The 15,996-nt window shown below is 45.2% G+C and overlaps 1 protein-coding gene across 1 annotated transcript in view; it reads left to right on the forward strand.

Moving 5' to 3' along the window:
* Nucleotides 1–715: 715 nt before the first annotated feature.
* The window catches only part of ATP1A1 (ATPase Na+/K+ transporting subunit alpha 1), a 19,216-nt gene continuing 3,935 nt past the window's right edge, over nt 716–15,996 (forward strand). The window contains exons 1-18 of the mRNA XM_005420571.3: nt 716–832; nt 2,022–2,081; nt 3,073–3,276; nt 3,631–3,744; nt 4,257–4,391; nt 4,550–4,667; nt 5,112–5,380; nt 6,394–6,592; nt 7,976–8,085; nt 9,460–9,594; nt 10,134–10,326; nt 10,809–10,984; nt 11,518–11,654; nt 12,960–13,110; nt 13,650–13,818; nt 14,401–14,555; nt 14,895–15,018; nt 15,804–15,949. Of these exons, the coding sequence (XP_005420628.1) occupies nt 803–832; nt 2,022–2,081; nt 3,073–3,276; nt 3,631–3,744; nt 4,257–4,391; nt 4,550–4,667; nt 5,112–5,380; nt 6,394–6,592; nt 7,976–8,085; nt 9,460–9,594; nt 10,134–10,326; nt 10,809–10,984; nt 11,518–11,654; nt 12,960–13,110; nt 13,650–13,818; nt 14,401–14,555; nt 14,895–15,018; nt 15,804–15,949 (2,625 nt within the window). The 5' untranslated portion in view covers nt 716–802. The remainder of the gene's footprint in view (nt 833–2,021; nt 2,082–3,072; nt 3,277–3,630; nt 3,745–4,256; nt 4,392–4,549; nt 4,668–5,111; nt 5,381–6,393; nt 6,593–7,975; nt 8,086–9,459; nt 9,595–10,133; nt 10,327–10,808; nt 10,985–11,517; nt 11,655–12,959; nt 13,111–13,649; nt 13,819–14,400; nt 14,556–14,894; nt 15,019–15,803; nt 15,950–15,996) is intronic.

Below are 15,996 nucleotides of genomic sequence, written 5' to 3' on the forward strand. Positions count from 1 at the left end.
GTCCCTGCCCGGGCCCTGCTGCCACACCATGGCTGGAACAGGCCAGGTGCCAGTGGCCTCTTGCCCACCTGGGCACACCTGGCTCATGTTCAGCTGCTGTTGACCAGTGCCCCCAGGTCCTTTTCCAAAGGGCAGCCTTCCAGCCCCTCTGTCCCCAGCCTGTAGCTCTGCCTGGGGTTGTTGTGATGCCAAGGCAGGACTCAGCATTTTGCCTTATTAAACCTTGTGTTGTTGGTCTCAGCCCATCAATCCAGCCTCTCCAGATCCCTGTGCAGAGCCTTCCTGCCCTCCAGCAGATAACGCTCCTGCCCAACTTAGTATTATCTGCGAAATGACTAAGGATGCACTCGATCTACTTGTCCGGATTACTGATAAAGATATTAAACAGGACTGGACTCAGTACTGAGGCCTGGAGAACCCCACTGGTGGCCAGATGCCAGCTGGATGTAACTCTGTTCGCCACCACTTTCTTGTTTCAGCCCTCTAGCTGTTTTTTACCCAGCACACAGTGCACCTGTCCAAGCCACAAGCGTGTCCAAGCAGCCTGTTTCTCCAAGAGAATGCTGTAGGAAACAGTGTCAAAGGCTTTACTGAAGTTTAGGTAGACAGCTTTAATAAACTGTAATAATTTTGTCTGCCTGGCAGTCTTGTGTGTGTATAGTTCATGTCTGCTGCTGTGGAATTTGACTGTAAGATGTTTCTAATAATGCTGAATCTTCCCTTGCAGGCTGGAAGAGACAAGTATGAGCCCACTGCTACATCAGAGCATGGCGGAAAGAAGAAGGGGAAGAAGGAGAGGGACATGGACGAACTTAAAAAGGAAGTTGTGATGGTAAGAGTGCAGGGCACAGAAAGAGCAGCTTTAAGGATGTTTGCTATGCCCAAAGCCCTGTCCCTTATCTGATTAAAAGAGAAATGAGCTGGTGTGCTGACAGTATGGTGTGACTGAAGATGCTGATCTCCCTTCTCCTCCCCTCTGTCCCCAAGTCAGATGTGCTGTAAGTGTTTCAGCATCAAGATGAGCACACAATAGACCCTGGCAACATCATTTCTCAAAAGGCACTTGACACAGAACTTAAGTCTGTGCTTGCCTGCATTACCCATAGCACAGTATGGATGTATTTCCTCAGCTCTACATAGCAGCATTACAGGCTTTATTGTGCTGTCATATGAGTGGGACTGCTGTTTTCATTCCAGCTGAGGAGTTGAGGCTGTACAGCTCCATTTACTGCTGGCCTCTGCTCAGACTGACCTCAGTGTTATTCCTTCTAATCATGTTTGAGGCTGTGGGGAGTGTCTCCCATCTCCATCTGTGAAAGCTGGATGATGCTGTAGCTGAGCATCATCTGGCTTAGGTCTGCTGTCCATAAAGGTGATGCAGATTTTGGTTCTGTTCCATGGGTTTGAGACTGTGTTTTAACATTTTTGACCCCTCTGTTAGGAAGAGGGGATTCTAAATATTGCTCAAAGATTGCATTCTGTGTTCAGCAGAGATGTGTACTTAAAGCATCTGCTCCTCCAGTGCAAGTTTTTAAGTGAGGCACTGCTCTGAACCAACTCAATCCAACTGAAAAATAGCCGGGCTGTGAACAGAAGCCTCTTTAGGGAGAGAAACACTTCCCCCAAAGTAGTGCTTAATATGGCAACACTACTTAAAAATGTGTGAAGTTACAGGTTTAATCTTCAGTGCGTTCCTACCTTCCCAACTCCTTTTCTTTCTATTCCTTTCTCAACCTCCCGAAAAAACCCACCCACTGAGGTTTAACAGAATCTGCTGGGAGTGTAAGGACTGCACTGAAAGTCAGGCTTTTTCAAATAAGCTTTCAAGTACCCAAACAGGCACAAGAATGCTAAAGATTAAACTGTGCTGAATTCCAGAATGAGTTTGAGATTTCTCTTCACAGAAAGGATGAACTAGAGTCCTGCTATCACACCATTACAGATCAGAAACCTGGGGTGGGAGGTGGAATTGCTGAGCTCGTTTCTCATATTCTTTTCTCTTCCAACTATTTGTCTTTCAGGATGACCACAAGCTGAGCCTTGATGAACTTCATCGTAAATATGGAACAGACTTGAATCGGGTAGGTAAACATTGTATTCCTTCCTTCTTTGCCCTGATCTGAAAAGAAACAGCCACAGGTCTCAGAGCATTTCACAAAGGGAGGTCTGGGTGGTCTGATTTTGGTGTGTTTTTTTTTCCTTTTGTGTTTAATCTCCACTCCTCCAGTTAGGTTTCTCAGGCTTTGGGAGAACTGTTGAATTCACAAATACTTTTCTTTATCCTCCCACTGTACAACTTGACTGCAATACTTTAGTGACTTTGCTTCTAACAAAGTCACTGTTATCTGCCTCTGAGTTGTTCAAGGTCAAGTTGATTCTTGGTGTTATTTTTTTCCAGAGGAGTACGTAATGAGGACAAATGTTTGTTATGTTGCACATACAGTCTAGAGAGCTAGCACATGCCCAGACACTCAGTGATGGCTAGTACCAGTTAAAATTCTGCCTTTCTGCAGTAAGAGGTATGCAAATGTCCTAGGCTACCTTAGAGTCCAGTGCAGAAGCACTGCAGTGGTTTTACACCTCTGCTGTTATTTGCTTTGCTTAATGCATTTCTTGCACGATTGCATTTAGCATCAAGTCTGCTCTTTAAAACAGTACAGCAATTTGCATTTTTGTGTCAAAAATCTTGGCTTCTGAAAGCTGAACTTCCTGGAAAGTTGTTCCAACATGTCATCACTTTTATGGCCTCCAGCTTTCACTTGTTCCATAATTTGATGAGGGTGGATGGCACTGTGCTGTTCCAAAGTCTGTGGCTGTAACCTTCTTGTCCTGCCCTTCTTCTTTGTTTGTAGGCCCATGGCCTGCAGGCTCCTCAAGTAGCATTCAGCATCCTCTAGCTCCTGTTCTGGCATTCAGCTGTCACATCCTGCACTTGTATTGTGGAACCCTGGCAGCTTTGGACATCTCTGTTTTCTGTTAGCAGCTCCTTATTGCTGCAGTAGAACTTGAGCAAATTCAGACCTAACTTGTGCATGTCTTACCACAATGCCTCAAAAGGAACCTCTCTTGTAGGGTTTGACTTCTGCACGTGCAGCTGAGATCCTGGCCCGTGATGGCCCAAATGCCCTCACCCCCCCACCCACCACTCCTGAATGGGTAAAGTTCTGTCGGCAGCTCTTCGGAGGATTCTCGCTCCTGCTCTGGATTGGTGCTATTCTGTGTTTTCTGGCTTATGGCATACAGAGCTTGATGGAGGAGGAGCCCAACAACGATAACGTAAGTAAAAATGTCTGCTTTACCTCAAAGGCAGGCTGAGCAGCCTTTTGGGCTCAAGGCAGATTAACTTCCTTTAAGCATTCAGTCCAGAAGCTTTTCCCATAAGCACGGGAAATTCAATGTGTGAGCTTAATATGTTTTGGAGTGCTTCCATGTAATGAAATGAACAGGCAACTTCCTTTGTGTTGTGTTAACAACACTAGCTTGTGGACAGCCTTTGTGTTCAAAATGTTCAGAGACTGCAAGTACTTTCATGTTTGTGATGGGGCACTTAAATGCCAGGTAATTAATTTGGACAAACTGGAAGCCTTTCAGGCAGATTGTCCTCTGACTCACTTTCTCTGCTCTTTGCAGCTGTACCTGGGTATTGTGTTGGCAGCTGTGGTTATCATTACTGGCTGTTTCTCTTATTACCAAGAAGCAAAAAGTTCCAAGATCATGGAGTCCTTCAAGAACTTGGTGCCTCAGGTATGGAATAAATAATTTCCTTGTTGTCTGGCAAGACATAGCTTGTTCAAAGGTATTAATTGTTTTAAACATCATCTCCAATTGCAAGGGCCTGGCTGTTAATGTGGGTTACTAGCTCTTAATTTTGAGGGATCTGAGGCTGCTCCAAGTAGCTATACTAAAAGGCCAAGGTAGTTCCTGAATCTTGTGGGGTTCCACCAGCTTGTTAACAATCATAGGACACTTTCTCCATAGTCTAGGGAGTTCAGTAACTGGTGTGATAAGCACTAAAATTTGAATTCCTTCATGGATAATCTGGATCATAACTATCACACTGTGATATTGGTAACAAGGAGCTTTAATATCAAGAAAAAAACAACTTATTTTTTTTAAGTAACAGATATATATCAGATATAAACATCTTAGTAGAAACCTTGTAGAAGCACAGCATAACTATTTTAAGATTCTGAGATCTTTTGAGCCTTTTCCTAAGAGTTGCTTTTGACACAGATTGTTTCTTCACTGTCTTACAGCAAGCACTTGTAGTCAGAAACGGAGAGAAGATGAGCATAAATGCTGAAGGTGTTGTAGTTGGAGATCTAGTGGAGGTAAAAGGAGGAGACAGAATTCCAGCTGACCTTCGGATCATATCTGCACATGGTTGCAAGGTACAGTAGTGACAGGCTGTTGGGAAACTTCATTCTGGAAGGAGGATGAATTAGTCTTCTTTGCTGTGAACGGGGGCTGGAGTGGAGGAGAAGGATGGGCAAAGTACTTAGTAGGCATCTGTCTGCTCGGGTATGACAAAGTACTCTCTTTCATGTAGGTGGATAACTCCTCACTTACTGGTGAATCAGAGCCTCAGACCAGGTCTCCAGACTTCTCCCATGAGAACCCACTGGAGACCAGGAACATTGCCTTCTTTTCCACCAACTGTGTGGAAGGTATGTGTGTCTCCTACTTCCCTGAAGTATGAGCAATGATATTGACCTGTACAGATAAGTAGGGTGGAAGTTCCCATCAAAGTCCTTGCCTGTTCCAACTGCACTACTCTAGAATGGGTAAAGACTCCACAGCACTGCTGGGTGTTTTGTGTTTTGTTCTTGCCCCTATCAGAGGAGCAGCTATGTGGTGTGTCTTCTAGCCTGCCTGTTTTATTACAAGTAAAAAACGTTGGAGTGCAGATAACGTAGCGTGATCCATGAGGTAGATCTGTATGAAGTGCTAGAGCTGCAGGAAGAAGGAATGTCAGATGTGTTTGGCAGGACTTCTGCTGCAGCTCTGAATATGGGGTCTTTGTGCTGAAGCCCACCCAGGACATCTCTTCCACACCTACAGGATATTAAGCTGTGGTTGTTTTTGTTTTCTCAAACCCATCTCTCTTCCAGGCACTGCCCGTGGCATTGTCATTAGCACTGGGGATCGCACTGTGATGGGCCGTATTGCCAGTTTGGCTTCTGGACTGGAAGGGGGGAAAACTCCAATTGCCATGGAGATCGAGCACTTTATCCATCTCATCACTGGAGTGGCTGTGTTCCTGGGTGTCTCCTTCTTCATCCTGTCCCTCATCCTTGAGTACACGTGGCTGGAGGCCGTTATCTTCCTCATTGGGATCATTGTTGCCAATGTCCCTGAAGGGCTGCTTGCAACGGTTACGGTGAGTGAAGTTGGAAAAAAGATTGAATTTGGTCCTTAAGGATGTGGAGTGCTTTATCTCAGTGTGCTTTCAAAGAGGTGAACACTGAAGTAATGGAAGGTGAGTCTGTAGGGTTGGGCTTTATAAGTTCAGTGTATTTTAACTAAATTGCCTGAATCCACATCAAGTTCTGCAGCAATTTATCTCATAAAGATGGTCCCTAAGTTATACCTGCACAGAGGCTTGGCACCATACAGCTGAAGTGAGCAAGACTGGGAGTTCTATGTCCTGCCTTTTTCTGTGGCAATATGGGGTTTTCCTGCTACATCCATCAGGGTTTCTACACCCACATGCACACCAACCCTTCCAACCTTTAAGGGCTGGCAGAGCATCCAGCAAGCTTCATTCTGGCCCCAGCTTTTGGTCTGGGATCTGTCAGACGTTTTTGTAAGTTTGATTTCCTTAAGAGGTCGTGAGAGTATCTAGGTGTTCTTAGGTGTATGGAGAGTGGTGGTAGACAGGAGAAAATGCTTCCATGCTGCCCTAGGAAGCGGAGCAGCAACCGAGCCAGGAAATGAATGGTTGGGAACTGGAACTAGATAACAGCCTCTAGCAAGAAAGTGAGCTGGAGCTGCTTACTTTCTCCCTCAGCAACTTGCAAGCCTTATCACCAGAGCTAATTTGGGCCTGCTCATATGTGGCTTGCCTTCACCTATTTTGAGAACTCTTATCGTTTGAAGGTGGCAACTTTGACTGAAATGTTAGTCTGAGGCATGTTATTTCCTTCCTAATACACTGAGGAGTAGGAGGCTGAAGCCTGTTCTGGAGGTTTTGTAATGACAAAAATGTCATTTAAACCTAGCACCTGAGCTGAAGTGTTGCTGTTTATTTTGCACTGTCAGGGTGAGCAAGGAGTTAGGCAATCACTGCAGGGCATGGAAGCTGGTTGTCATTCCATGTGCACATTTGAGTTGGATAGCAGTGTTATTATTGCACAAGTGCATCTAACCTGACATCATCTCTCTTGTCCCCAGGTATGTCTGACACTAACCGCCAAGCGTATGGCTCGTAAGAACTGCTTGGTGAAGAACCTCGAGGCCGTGGAGACCCTGGGTTCCACATCCACCATCTGTTCTGACAAAACAGGCACTCTGACACAGAATCGTATGACAGTTGCCCACATGTGGTTTGACAATCAGATCCATGAGGCTGACACTACAGAGAACCAGAGTGGTAAGACAGCCTCGTTGTGCTTGAGGGTTCATTAAAAAATGGCTTTTTCTGGGCCTGCCTGGACACTGGTACTTCTAAGAACCTGTGTTTGTAGCTCTTCAGTCCAAGTGATGTTCACAATGCAGGGATTTCTAACGTACAGTCTAGAATGAGCATAACAAAATTGAAATGACACACAGAAAGCTTTGGCACTGTACCATGATTCTGTTTAATCCTTAAACTCAGTTTAGCCTGCCTTTTGTGCAGAATTACTCCATTGGAATTTGAGCCTCTTGAATGTTCAGCACCATATGTTTGTCCTGTACATAGAAATATTTACAAAGTACCTGATTATCTTGCTAAAATGTATCTTGATGAAATTGCTCAATCTAAAGTCTGTTGAAAATATGGACAGCAGAAGTGTTGGCCCTGATAATAATGACTTGAGGCTGGACATAGATGGCAAGTTCCCATGTGGAACTAGATGGTTGCCTTTGGACAGGGGTTTTCCCAGAACATGCAGGTTGTGTTTACATAGTGCCAGCTATGAATGTAAGACTTTAGCAGGAAGTTTCTCCTAGTTGATAAGAATCTGAAATCTGTGTGCTGTACAACTGAGAGAAATGCTTATCTCTCCAGAACTGTTGAGTACTACCAAACTCAAGAGTTTCCTAGCTGTTGTCTACCTTGTGAAATGCTGTGTTTGCAACACATTATTAGCATAAATATTTTCCAGTGGTGCTGCTGCACCCTGCCCTGAACCAGTCCAAAACGTTGTGCTTGTCTCCACTGCTTAAAAAAGCCACATTATTTAACACTAATGCAAAGTAATGATCTATAAATAGATCTTTTGGAAGCCCTAGGCCTGGCAATGGTTGGCTTGCCTGCAGTGAAAGTAAACCTAGAAGATTTCACTTCATGGAAAGTATGTTAGGTTATCAGTTAACTGTCTCTTCAATTAATCTCCTTTAAAGCCAGCTTAGGAGCCAGAATGAGAGAGTATCTTTAAGCATTGTTCCTTTGGGAGCTATTTCATCCAGTTCCTGGGTTGATGGATAAAGTGAGACAAGCTGGAGGTAGAACCCAGCATCCCTTTCTCAAGCCCTCTGAATGAGTGTTATCTGTCCAGAATTCCTTGGCTTTGTCACTGTGTCCCTCTGTTGCTGCTGGATATGGCCATTACTGGAATCTTGAAAGCAGAGGTGTTCTCTTACACTGCTACTGTCTTAAAATTATCAGTTCCTCATCAAGTGTGTGGGAAGGGAGGAGGAATGAAAGAGACGCAGTGATGCTCTGAGTGTTTCCTGTTTGAGATAAAGGTTTCTTGGTCTTAAACCTGTGGGATTTTAAGCTTATGTGACTTTCTTGAGGGGTGGCTTTTTGACACTCTTCCTCTGCTTCCAGGTGCTTCCTTTGACAAGAGCTCAGCCACTTGGACTGCTTTGTCCAGAATTGCAGGTCTCTGTAACCGTGCTGTGTTTCAGGCTGGCCAGGAAAATGTACCAATTCTCAAGGTGAGTTCCCAAAAAAAAGTGTTGGTTTTGTTCCTCACCACCATCCTCTCATAATGGTGGTGAGAGTACATCCTGTGGGTCACATGAACCTGCCAAGTAGAGGTAGCTGCCACTCTTAACCTTTTCTGCAGTCTAGCACTCTTAGAGGAAGTGTGCTGTGTGCAGGGGAGATGGGATTGAACAGGCATTTTTCCCACAGCAGAACCCCTGCCATCCACTGCCATCCACACTCAGTTTGGGAGGCCAGATATTTCACATGGGACTAGAAAATAACAGAAAGCTTTCCTAGGCATTTCCCAGTATCTGGCTGTTCCAGGAATTGCTATCTCTGGCATTTGTACACTTCAAAGCTACAGACACCTGGTGCTGGGAGAAGTAAACATCAGAGCAGTGGTTGTGGGAGACTGGCTAGAGACAGTCTGCTCTCGCTGGCAAGTCTCCTTAAGCTTTCACTGGTTCAGTGCTGGTGCAAATGCTGGCATAGCACCAGTTCACATTCCTCCTTCTGAACTGTGACCCAGCAGGGCTGAAATTAACCGTACAGTGCTTATAATCTGTCAAGTATTAGTCATGTTGCTTAGTAAACTTATTCCCAGGGGTGTTCTGATGCAGTGGTATAGAGATGATGGAACAAACTATTTTTCCCCAGCACTCCTCTGACCTTATCTTAAGTCTACAAAATGTGACCTGAAGTTAAAGAGCTGGAGTTCTTCCTGTTTAAGGAAGGCTTGGAAGAGTGAAGTCTTGAGAAGTCTTTAGATACCAAAAAGTAGTACAGAAATGAAAAAAAAAAATGCTCACAAAGAGAGAGACCAGAAGGGTAAGAAATACTTGGTTTCAATTGCAGCAAAGGAAGCTCCACCGGGACATTGAGCACATACGGATGTCCTGGGCTGAGAACCCCCATCTCTACCAGTGCTAACCTTTATGGGGAAGGGACAGATCAAATTTCTCCCAGTGGCTTGATAAGTTGATGTTATCTTGGAGTGGGGGGGCACATGGAAGTGTTTCTGTGTGCATGTAGTCAGTCTTCATCTCACATCAGCTGTTCTTCATGGCAAGCAACTTACAGCAGTTCTTCTCAAAGTTTACTCTCCAGTCTCACTTGGTCTGACTGTACCTGGTGACTTTCTCTAACCCCTTTAAAGGGCTTCTTGACTTTGTCACAAGAAGACTGCTGCTCTCAAGGTGGGAGGCCTGGCTTTCTGAAATGAAGTACTTGTTGGTACTAGATAATAGAATTATTTATTCTTTGCTTTCATATAGTCTGATGTAGAAGGTGGGACTGGGCTGTGATGAATTCACTCTTAAAATCTATTTTAAATATCTAATCTTCTGTGGTTGTATGTTTTGATAGTTGTCTTTTTTCCTCAGCGAGCTGTGGCAGGAGATGCCTCTGAGTCTGCACTTCTGAAATGCATTGAATTGTGCTGTGGTTCTGTCAAGCAGATGAGAGAAAGGTATCCCAAAGTGGTGGAAATACCGTTTAACTCTACCAACAAGTACCAGGTAAGCATGTGTGCTCTTGAAAGGAGAGCTGCTGTGTGAAGTACTTGTGTGAATTTGCACACAGTGTGTCTCAAAACTTGTTCTGGCACCCAAATCTTGTCTAGCCATTACTAGCTTGAAGACTGTTCTATGAATTTAAGTTAACAGACCATAGTTACATGTGTAACTATGAGGAGCTGCACTGACACTAAGGTATTAGCTGCTAGCAAAGCATCAGACATGCTCTCAAGTTGTCAGCAATAGTGCACAGAGCATGGAGTAACTCAAATCTGGGAATAGGAGTGAACTGCTGGGAAGTGACCTTAACAGGTGTCACTTGAATACAGAACAGGTCATTACAACACCTGCAGTTACACATTAATGCCAAAGAATGCTCAGATTCCTTAGTTTGTGAACCTCTTTAATGTGTGGATAAATGAGAACTAGAGCAGAGTATCACAAATGGCCCTGAGCTGCCATAGTTGCAAAACACTGATGTTGATTACTTGTGTCCTTCGCAGTCCATGTTTATAGAACAGATTTATTTCTTCCACCCTTAGCTGTCTATCCACAAAAACGCTAATCCATCAGAATCCCGTTACTTGCTGGTGATGAAGGGAGCTCCAGAGAGGATCTTGGATCGCTGCAGCACTATTCTTATCCATGGCAAAGAGCAACCACTGGATGAGGAAATGAAAGATGCTTTTCAGAATGCCTACCTTGAGTTGGGAGGCCTCGGGGAGAGAGTGTTAGGTAAGGAAAAGCAGCCTGATTACCTTGGAAAAGATTTGTCCTTCATGTTCCTGTGCAGTCCTCACAGATTAAGTGAAGGGTCACTCTGTTCCTGCAGTGTAACCATAGTATTAAGGTCACTTCAGCAATCCATGTAGGGACAGTCCTGCCTTTAATCTAAAAGGCAGCCTGCAGGGTCTGGTCTCTCTCAGCAGTGAAGTCACGTAGATCAAAATGCAGCAAAGCATTTGGGACCTTCCATGGGACCACACAGTGTTGTTGGGTTTATTCCACTGCACAAGAACCACGCTGTGTCTGGGCACCTAGCCACAGCTGGTAGCTATCAGAATAGGAGCGTGACTCCTGTCTCAACAGCCCTGGCTAAACCTCTGACTAAGCTGCCATGTTATTCTTGCACAGCTGTTTGCAGAAGCAGTAAGTGCTCACTCTCTCTGCCTCCTGATGTGTAGGAACAGAGTAAATGTGGGTTTGATGTGTTACAGGATTCTGCCACTTGGCTCTGCCTGATGATCAGTTCCCTGAAGGCTTCCAGTTTGATACAGACGACCTGAACTTCCCTGTAGACAAACTCTGCTTTGTAGGACTGATGTCTATGATTGACCCACCTCGTGCTGCTGTGCCGGATGCTGTTGGCAAATGCAGAAGTGCTGGGATCAAGGTAATTTATTCTTGGGTTGAAAATCACCTCACTTCATACCTGTGGAAATAAAGGGCTTCCTTGACCTCCTGTAGTACTGTAATGTGAGTGGGTGAAGTAATTGATCAGGTTTTAGCTACTGCTACTTCAGGCTTAATTTCTAAGCCTGAAGTACAAATGGTTGTGTGTTCATGAACTGAAAAATGAGTGAAACTCCAAACTGCTAGGGCCCTGGCAGGTGCTCAGAGCATGGTGTCCCAAAGCACATGATTTGGCTCAGGGTGCCACAGTACTGACTAAAATGAGAGGGAAGCACAGGCTGGAGACAGAACTGGCTCCATTAGCTCAACATGAACAATTTCTTGTCTTCCATCCACCTCAATCCCTCGCGTACTGGTAGCAGGTTACTGCCTGTACCTCAGAGTTGCTCTGCGCTAGGGCTCACGAGTAGAACAGAAGACGTGTGGCCTTTTCAGTGTAAGGGACCTTGCCTTTTGGGCAGCACTGCTCTGCAGTGCAGGCAGGGCTTCCATGGCAGTCTGTTTGCATTGCAGGTTATCATGGTTACTGGAGACCACCCGATCACAGCCAAAGCTATTGCCAAGGGTGTCGGCATCATCTCCGAGGGCAATGAAACAGTAGAAGATATTGCTGCTCGACTCAACATTCCTGTCAGCCAGGTCAACCCTAGGTAATATCTGCTGGGAAAGGCCAGACCTGTTCAAAGAATTCTGCATTTGCCTCTCTCCTTGCCTTGGGTAATCCCTCAGCATCTCCCCCCTGGACATGAAAAGATTGGCATTTGCTTAGCTCAGCATATTGTGGCTCTGCAATGTGTATCATGAGTTATGTGAAGAATGCACAAAAGATTGCATTAAATGTGTGTGTCTTGTGTGTGGGAAGTACTTACGAGTAAGATTGTAGGAGGGCAAAGGGAGCAGGACTTATGCCAGGTAGAGGAGTTGACACTAGTGCATAGCTACAAGCAGAAAAATGTAAGAAGGGAACTCCTTCCTCCTTAAGGGTTAATGCTTGGCTTCATAGCCTAGCTAGAATTGAGGCATCCTCAGAAAATGTGCTTTGGCATAAGCAGGCTGTTTGCAGAATGGCTGGGCTGTCTGCATTGCTTAGCTTGACCCAGCCTGTGTTTGGGCTGGAGGACAGCCATGTAGCTTATGAACTGTGAATAGAGACACCCTGTGAAATGAAATTGCTTGGGGGGGGGAGTTTGGTTGGTTCTTTTTTTTTTTTTTTTTTTTAGATTTTTTGGGTAACTTCAAAACCCAGCAGTGCAGGCTGGGGTTGGCTGGGCTGTATGATTGAACAGGTCAGCAGCTGGCTCTAAGGGTGGGGAAGGAATTTCCCTGTCTAAACTGGGTGATGTCAAGAGCTGCGTGGACAGTCTCCTAGACCTATAAGGGATGGTATGCTGGGCTGGAGAGAGATGGTATTTTGCTGCAGCATGTAGGGTACCAAACCAGTCTAAATATAACATCGCATGCTTTTGTGGCCGAAGGGTGTAAATTAGTTGGAACTTGCATGGTGTGAGCACTCTCTGTGAAGAGCCATGTGTCACTAGTCACATGGTCATCAGTCTGTTGCAAAAAAGATTGCCTGCTGAAGACAGCAGCATCTCTTGAAACCTTGGAAGCTAACTACCTGAGCCAGGAGTCCCTTTTTTTCAGGGAGGCTGAGATTTGTAGGAACAACTAGTCTTTGCCTTGATGCCTTTTAGAAAGCTATGGAAAGAATTAATTTGCTCATGAGGGTTTTTGTCTGTTGCTTGGTTCTGTTCTGTTGTCTTTTTCTTGGTGTTCCCCATCTGTCTCTCAAAATTTTGAGCATCAAACCTCTGTGCAGAGGCTGCCTGGATTAGTATTTAGTCATAGCAGAAGTTGGTCTTTCCCCAGAGCACTGAAGAACCTTATTTTTATGGGGCAAGTTCAGCTAATGAGAAACTTACTGCAAAGTAAAACATACCTTATCTTGTTTTCAGGGATGCCAAAGCTTGTGTGGTTCATGGCTCAGATTTGAAGGACATGACTAGCGAGCAACTGGATGACATCCTGCTTCACCACACAGAAATTGTCTTTGCCAGGACATCTCCTCAGCAGAAGCTTATCATTGTGGAAGGCTGCCAGCGACAGGTAAAGAGAGGGAGAGTAAGGATGTCATATTAGAGAAATGCCCAGACATCTATATGTAAACTACCAAGAAGTTCTGCTGTTGAAGTGCTAGGGCTAAGTCTCCTCAGTGCCCTCATGTAAAGAGCCAGATTAAATCTGTCTGTCAGCAGCCTTCAGCTGCTGATGTCAGGCTGCTCTACAATACATAAATATAAGGGTCTGACAGGAAAACATCTTCAGTTTGTACTGAGGCTTTCTTCTGATCCTAGGATGTTCATTAGTAAACTTAATTCCTAAATGCTCTGGATGTGCTTGGGAGAGGAGGATCCAACATGCTCATGTGTTGTCCAGTATCTCCCTTCAAGAGAGCAGCATGATTCCCTTGATGAGCCTGATCAGAACAGGGAAAGGGTGAGGGGAGGGCAAGGAGGAACTGAGATATCTTTAAGCAAGGTGAAATAGTTTTTTGTGCTTCATCTGTAAGATACGAGAACGTTTTTCTGCCATAAACATCTCTTAGAGGATGATTTCAGTCTTGCTGTTCCTCTCTTTGTGACTAGGGTGCCATTGTAGCAGTCACAGGTGATGGTGTCAATGATTCCCCAGCCCTGAAGAAGGCTGACATTGGTGTTGCTATGGGTATTGCTGGCTCCGATGTCTCCAAGCAGGCAGCTGACATGATTCTGCTGGATGATAACTTTGCCTCCATTGTCACTGGGGTTGAAGAAGGTGAGTCTATAACTTGTGTGCAGCGGTAATAAAGTAACATGCTTCAGTATCCCCTCTGAAATAGAGGCACCTGGGGGGCTCCTCTTTGAGCTTGCCTCCATGGCAAGAGTTTTCAAGGAGAGCAGCACTTTTCCTCCTCCCCTCAAAGTTTTATTTCTTTCCATGGATGTTCTGCATGAGCCTTTGGGGATGGGTAAGAGTAGGAAGCAGCTGAGTAACAAAAGCTACTTTGTGCTGTTGCCTAACACGTGACCTTACAGTCCTCTTTGCCAGCTGAGTTTTCCTTCCTGATGGAGAAGTAGCTCTCAAACAGGAGCAGAACAGAGGGTCCCTCCAGGGGCTCTTGATGATGTCCAGAAACCAAGACTGTGTGCAGTGAGCCCTGATAGCTGTGACCAGAAGTGTCACTCTCCACAGGTGTTGCTGTGCATGGAGCAGTATCACCCTTACATACGAGAGAACCCTTTCATTTCCTGCACTAGGATTTTGCCATTTGGTGTTAGCACTGAGGCTCCCTGTGAGCTGCTTGGCTGCTTTCTGCTGACAAGTGAGAATTACCCTGATCTCTCTTCCTTGCCCCAGGTCGTCTGATCTTTGATAACCTGAAGAAGTCTATTGCCTACACCTTGACCAGTAACATTCCTGAAATCACGCCGTTCCTGATCTTCATCATTGCAAACATACCCCTTCCTCTGGGAACAGTCACCATCCTCTGCATTGACTTGGGCACTGACATGGTGAATGTGGTTTTTTTGTCTCAAGAAAAAATGTGGATGTTCTTAGGTACCCTAAAGAAAGGACAGGTGGAAGGAAAATGCTTAAATAGTTTTCTCTAGTGTTCTGATTTAAAGTAAGGGACCATCTGATACTCCTTTTATTCCCATTCATCTCATGGCTCTTGAGTCTGAGGATCTTTCAGCTCCCTGTAAGGACAAACTGGGGAAAGGGAGGGGGTAAGGTCCTTTTGGAATATCCCTTTTCGGGAGTGCTGTTTCTGGCACTGAATACATGGGACAGGGAAGACTCTATATAGTGGAGAATTGAAACTCTTCTAAGAGCAGTCCTGCCACCCTCAGGTCCCTGCTATCTCCCTGGCATATGAGCAAGCAGAGAGTGACATCATGAAGAGGCAGCCCAGAAATCCCAAAACAGACAAGCTGGTGAATGAACGGCTGATCAGCATGGCCTATGGGCAGATTGGTAAGCTGCTCTGTTTTCTCTGGCACCAGTTTCAACTTGGTGGTAGCAGGGGTTGTACACAATCTTGAGTCAGTGACTGCTCTGCTTATTTTGGTAGGGTTGAGGTTTGGGGTGTGTAAACCAGAACCTCAGGCTGTAAAGAACTTGCAATGATTCTTCCCCCATGGCTTATAGCGGTGGCTTGTGCAGCTTGATCCATTGAATCGCTTTCACAGTAATTTTGTTTAATTGCACAGCGCTGCAAAGGAACTGGCTGACAACCAGCTCTCCTCTGGTTCAGACTTGTTCAGCAAGAACATAGATCCCATTGTTAGTTTAATTAGAAGTAAAGGATTCTCTCCAGTGTATCCCTAAACACACAGCATTAGGAGCTTTGATTGAAGGCAGCTACAGAGACGTGCCCAGTTCACAGGATGGGAGCTCATGCTTAATTGCAGCAGACCTTGGGAACCTTCTTGACTGTATTTTGCAAGGGTTGGGGGTGGGCAAGGCATAATAAGAATACAAAGGGAGTTTTATCTTGTGTCCTTGAGTATGGTGCCATCACAGCACAGGGCCAGAACAGAAGTAACTCTGTACAAAGTTGGGGGCAGAAGCTGCTCAGCAAAAGGGTTGCAGCTGAGTTTGATGTTGGTGTGAAGTATTTCTACAGCTGCTGCTTGGGACATTGAGCACTGCAAGGAGTAATTTTGAAGGTGGTTAGGGTTGCCTGCAAGCTGTTGTTCTGTTATAATTGTTCTGCACAGTAGCCTCATCAGTTTTATCATCCTTTCTTACCTGTTTAGGTATGATCCAGGCCCTTGGAGGTTTCTTCACCTATTTTGTAATCATGGCAGAGAATGGGTTCTGGCCTTCTGGCTTGCTAGGGCTCAGAGTTCAGTGGGATGACAGATGGATTAACGATGTGGAAGACAGCTATGGGCAGCAATGGGTGAGTTTTGAGGCACAGCCTAGAGGCTGCCAGCCCAAAAATTAAAA

This window comes from Geospiza fortis, unplaced genomic scaffold (assembly GCF_000277835.1).
Source record: "Geospiza fortis unplaced genomic scaffold, GeoFor_1.0 scaffold1, whole genome shotgun sequence".
In the NCBI taxonomy this organism is placed as follows: domain Eukaryota; kingdom Metazoa; phylum Chordata; class Aves; order Passeriformes; family Thraupidae; genus Geospiza; species Geospiza fortis.